The sequence below is a fragment of the Amblyomma americanum genome, chromosome 2 (genome assembly GCF_052857255.1).
Source record: "Amblyomma americanum isolate KBUSLIRL-KWMA chromosome 2, ASM5285725v1, whole genome shotgun sequence".
Lineage (NCBI taxonomy): Eukaryota > Metazoa > Arthropoda > Arachnida > Ixodida > Ixodidae > Amblyomma > Amblyomma americanum.
In genome coordinates this window covers 184,600,388-184,606,129 of record NC_135498.1, presented here as the reverse complement: position 1 = coordinate 184,606,129, position 5,742 = coordinate 184,600,388, and the positions used below count along the sequence as shown (strand labels likewise).

General features: G+C 48.3%; 1 protein-coding gene across 1 annotated transcript; it reads left to right on the top strand.

Annotated features, from left to right (window-relative positions):
• Positions 1–3,757: 3,757 nt before the first annotated feature.
• Positions 3,758–5,332, top strand: LOC144119369 (uncharacterized). Its single transcript, XM_077652008.1, has 2 exons — positions 3,758–3,890; positions 4,689–5,332. Exons 1-2 carry the CDS (start codon positions 3,879–3,881, stop codon positions 5,103–5,105), a joined length of 429 nt encoding a protein of 142 aa, XP_077508134.1. The 5' UTR covers positions 3,758–3,878; the 3' UTR covers positions 5,106–5,332.
• The last annotated feature ends 410 nt before the right edge of the window (positions 5,333–5,742 follow it).

Here is a 5,742-nt window from a genome sequence, read left to right as displayed (position 1 = left end):
GTTACAACCCTGTCGGCTAGTGTGATTTTGAGAAAGGCATTGATCGAGTCAAACGTGAATATTACCTCCTTCTCTTGTCAGATTCGTCCAATAATAGCTTGCAACTAGCATTTTCTGTATTTTTCATGCCCTTTACTATTCTTCCTTGCCCTCAGAAGCAGTTAATGCTTTTGCACGGGGAACGGCAGTTCAGCTGAGAATACAATACAGATGCCCTCACAAAATTCAAACAAACATATACAATTTCTCGTGCTTTTTCTTTTACAGCACAACAAATAACATCACAAAGGAACACCACCATGATGATGATAATCATTGTATATTTGGCTTCCATTTCTCATCACCATCGCTAGTGGTCCCATTGTAGCCATGTGTATATAATAAGCACGCGTATGTTGTAATAAAGGAGAGTTGATGTGCCCGTTGCTCGACCAGTCCTCATTCACCTGCGGCACACGCCGCTACTAGAGTGATGGTAGAACACATTCAGTGGTTTTAATAAAGAAGAAGCTTGCCCCCTTTGGATGGGGCCCTCAGTCCAGGGCTCCTGCAGCGGCTGCCGTAAGCCTGGCCCGTCCACCAGTTTCCGCTAGTCGTCCAGGTCCGAGCTGGGCAGCACAGCTTCCCATTGGGCGGAGGTTAGGTTGAGGGTGAGGGGGGCACGGCTTACACGCCCGTGCAGTGGGATGTAGGGGAAGGCATTAAGAGAGCGAAAGGGATTTAATGAGAGGAAAGGAGGAGAGGTCGGCGGTGGAAACGTCACCTTGGCCTGCTGCTACTCCACCCGGGGGAAGAGCGAATGAAGGCTGAAGATGGCATAATGCAATGAGAATTTCATGGGGTGTAAGACATACCCTGGAATAGCGTGTGCGGCGTAGTTTGGGTAGGAAGCTCGGTTGAATATATTGATTGGTATTTAGCTGTCGGCAGACGACAGCCGTGACTTGCATGAGTCGTTTGTGGGTTGGTGGATATCCCTGTCAGGCCAAATCTTCTAACTTCCAGCGATAGGAGTTCCATCAAATTTATTTTGCTACTTTCGGAAGTGCATGCTGAGTGAGCAGTGGTCCAAGGCAAGCCTGGACCGCCATGCAATCCAATCGGCTTGAACACTATAATCTCCTTAGGTGATGCCACGCTAGAAGCTTGCGGCTAGAAGGGCTCTGCGTCCAAGTGAGAAATTTCTTTCACGAGCTCCTCTTCTTGTCTGTGTTGGCTACATTCCCAACCAGCACAAATCTCGCTACATTAATTATTTTGTCGCGTGCACAGTGACTAGTCTTCAGTCCAAGGCAGAGACGTTGAAGCGCCCTGACGTGGTGTGTCGAATAAAAGGGTGGTTATCTGAGCTGGTTGGTTCATACTTCTTTTCTTCCGTAGTTCCTTTCTGTGCCCTTGTTATACCACTTCTGCTGCAACAAACGTGGACGGTGTGTCGGCTGTCTGGTTCAAAATGAGAACGAGAAAAAATACAGCAGATCCGAAGGAACAAAAAAAGCAAGGAGGTGGAAATACCTAACGGGATGCGATAATTAAAATCTCTGAAAACAAAGTCCTTACGATAAACCAGAGCAAAGGTGAAGGTGAAGAACCTAGAACTATAGATACTGGAGAATGGAAAAAGTAACAACGAAAAAGGGAGGAGCGCAACAGAATTAAATCAAAGTTAAGAACGATGGGTGCGGAGGTTAGAAACAACAAGAATAAAGGTGAATGGGAAAGGATCCAGTGATGAGCGGGACTAAAATAGACTACATAAATTAACTTTTAAAAACAGCGGTTACCTTAGCCGAAAGCTGGATGGACGGCGTGCTGACAGATTTGCCAGTACTGTTAGCGATATGAAAAACCTGAATAATCTGCCTTCAAGTTTTACTTCCGAACATGGGCATGACCTTGGTTCTTATATGGTATTTTTAATTTGCTATTTAGGAATCTGTCGTGTTTGTCATCTCTTGTATTAGTGCGCTAGCACTAATTAGGACTCCCGTTCAGCGATTTCGCCACTGCCTCTCTTGTGACGTAGGTTGCTCGGGGAGAGCTACCTGGGCTCAAGCTCCACTGATGGCAGCATCTACCATCGCAGGGCAGTTGCGCATGCTTACCCGCTGCGCAATTGCACCAGGACTCCAGTATGAGGACTCCTAGCAATCTATATGAAAGCAAAACAGACGGTGACCAATTCCGCATATATGGCATTTACCCAGTTATGCTCTCGCGCCATACTCTTGAGGCGGCACTTAAGTGTCCACTGCAGCTTTGACGCGCTAGGCATAAGGGCCCTACACACCGATTTCGCCGATCTTTGTCTGAAGCCTGCTTGACTTTGAAAACCGAGCCTCGAACCGACACCGAATTGAAAACCCAAGTGCTGGTGGACTTCATTCGCATTTCCCTAACCACATCTCGCTGCGGTGGCTTGGTGGTAGAGCACTCGGCTACTGAGCTGGAGTACCCGGGTTTGAACCTGGCTGCCGCGCTTCGATGGACGCAAAAGGTGCCCATGTGCGGTGTGATGTCAGTGCATGGTAAAGAGCCCCAGGTGGCCGAAATTATTCCCGAGACCTCCACTGCAGCACCTCTCTTTCTTCTTTCACTACCACTCCTTCCAGTATTTCACGGCGTGGTTGACGTTTCCATTGAGAATTGAGACAGTTACTGCACGATTTACTTTCTTAAACTCCCCGCGCTAAATTTTTCGTATTCTTTTTCGTCGTCGTGTTTCAGCGGAGAACTTGCAAAAGAAGAAAATCAACCGAATAGCCCGTTAAAATACGCTGCTAGGCAGTCTTTCTTTGTCCTTACGCATGAAAGAACTGAATTAGAATACTTTTTTGGGAAGATTGGCCGATAGTTTTGTACCTTTCTTAGTTAGTTAGTTATACTGATTTTAATGGCGCAAAAGCAACTGAGGCTATGATGCGCCAAACACACGGTTAGAGCTTTTCTTAAAGGTTACGCTTTTTATATCTAAAGTTTGTTTAAAACATTGGCTTCTCTGAGAAGCTTAAAGATGCTTGAAAAATCAACCAGTGCTTGATCACTTAAAAGTAACATGGGGTGTAGTGGGATTTTACCTTTCTAGTTTGGTACTGTTTTTGTTTTGTTTTCTGGCGACATGTGTGGCCAAACTGTATCTATTTCGTTTCTTGTTCTAGTAAATTTTTATGTTTATGGGAGTCTAACGTCCAAAAGCGACTCAGGCTACGAGGGACGCCGTAGTGGAGAGGTCTGGCTAACTTCGACCACCTGAGGTTCATTAAGCTGCAATAACATCGCATCGCACACGGGTCTCTATAGCGTTTCTCATCAATCAAAGTGCGCTGCCGCACCCTTCGGAATCGAACACTCTTCTTTCCGGTCAGCAGCCGGTCATATCACCTCAACCACGACAGCGGTTTCATTAAAATGTTGGTTGTAACAGTGCTCTGTCGTTTAGGGCCTGTTATTTTTTCATCGTTTCTTGTGCACTCATTACAGTCACAAAGACCATTGTGGCAGGAAGCCGGTCGAATATCGCTTTACATTTGGAACGAACGTGGCCCTAGTAAATCTGAGCCTGGTTCGCGTAACATTGAGAGCCCCGCGGTAACCCGTTTTGGGCTCCTTCCTGCCCATATCGGCACTCGACTACGCCGCGTTGAGATAGAAATCTCTCCCTCGCGCTTCGCTGCTATCCGCCACTAATGCAGAGATGAAAGATTTTCCCGTGCGGACAAGCACTGCATCGCGGTGCACACTACTGACGTCGGTTTACGTGATGCGCCCGGTCTCTTCCTTGTGTTCCATACTGCTCCGCATCGGCGAGTATATAAGCGAAGGCGCCAGCCAAGCTCCTACGCACTTCAGCTGCGCTCTGCAACCGCCAAGCATCTACAATGAACATTCTGGTGAGTACTTTTGGGAGCGAGACAAAATTCGCCTATTGTTTCCTGTTCTTTTCTAGTAATGCCTCAAATATCGCATAAAGAAGCACCTACCGCCTTTTCTAACGAAGAAGTGTAATTATTGTTGGGGCAAAAGATCGCCGTGTGCATATTTTATAGGCGTAGCTCTTTTTGTTCCGCCTTCTGATCCCGCGACGTGCATAATAGCGATTCTCACCATTACCCTTTTTAACCGGCTTCAGTATCGTTCTCGCTTTGAGGCGGTTATGCAATGATGCCTAGGTAGCTCGTCTGGAAAACGCTCAAGAGCGACACTGGGCTCCCGAACTTAAGCACTTAACTAGCATTCCTGCCTCCTTGCCTCACGCTCAATTCATCATCACTTCGCAGCCACGGCACTGCCAATTACATTTTTCTTGCCGACTTTATATGCAGAGGATGTAATATGGCCACGCGACGATCCGCAGACATATGTGGCTTTACTTACGGAAGCAAAGGAAATCGCGAGTGAAGCAGATTTGAGGTAAACTTCTCACGAACTTACACACACACACACACACACACACACACACACACACACACACACACACACACACACACACACACACACACACACACACGCGCGCGCGCGCGCGCGCACGCACACACACACACACACACACACACAAACACACACACACACACACGCACGCACGCACATTAAGCCCAGCACTGTTTGCCTCCTTGGTACTTTTTCTACACACCACAGTCTCCGTCCTCTCGGACCAAGAATCATTTGCGTTCTCTCGGCTTTTTCTGCAGACCGCTGCCGTCGTTCTCTGCGCCGCCCTGGGCGCGGTCATGTGCAATCCTAAGGTCTGGGGATATGGGGGCTACGGTGGCTACGGTCTCGGGTACGGTGGTGGCTATGGCGGGGGCTACGGTGCAGGCTACGGCGGAGGCTACGGCGTCGGCAGCAGTGTTGCCCTCCTGCGTGGAGGTCCCGGCCTCTACAAGGCTGTGCCCGGTCCAGTGTTCCTTGTCAAGACCATCCACCAGGTGAACAAGCTGAGCGGAGGAGGAGCCCTGGTCGCCCACTCCGGCCTGGGAGGAGGAGGCTACGGAATCGGATACGGAGGTCTTGGATACGGCGGTCTCGGTGGTGGCCTTGGATACGGCGGCCTTGGATATGGTGGACTTGGATACGGAGGCCTCGAATACGGCGGCAAGAAGTATTAGGCAACTGTTCAGTGTCTCAGAGCGCAGCCACATTTTTTAGAGGAACGAAGACTAGTCGACATGTACCGAATACAGTGTGCTCCTTGCACATTTGCGAGCAAGTATTGCAGACTGAGGAGAAAGACAGCATCGAATACGGAGTATCACTGTATACAAGGGCGATCAACATCGATTACAACGCCCTCGCTTCGTTCATGTGAATAATAAAGGTGTATTTATTTCAAATACATCATCGCCTCGAGTTATTTTTCAGAATATTGCCAACTACCATATGTAACTGCGTGCTTGCGTTTTCAAAATTTGGGCGCTGCTGCAAAATTTCATGAAAAATACAAAAAACAGCTACAAGCTGTCAATAATAAATGCTTGAAACAAAAACTACTCGGAGTGGATAGTAGCGGTAACGGTGTACTAGGAGAGTGCGGCAACTTCGTGAACAGACGAGCAGAATAATGCAGCACAAAGACGGACTCTTTACTGGGAGGACTTACGCCCACAGAGCTGGACATCTCAGCTACAGTGATAACAGCAAGCGAGCTCAGTGGTGGTTGAAGACCGGGATTACTGCCACTCGAGGCCGTGCTCAGTGTTAAGACAACAACGAACATTCGACATACGGAGCATTGAAGAACGACCG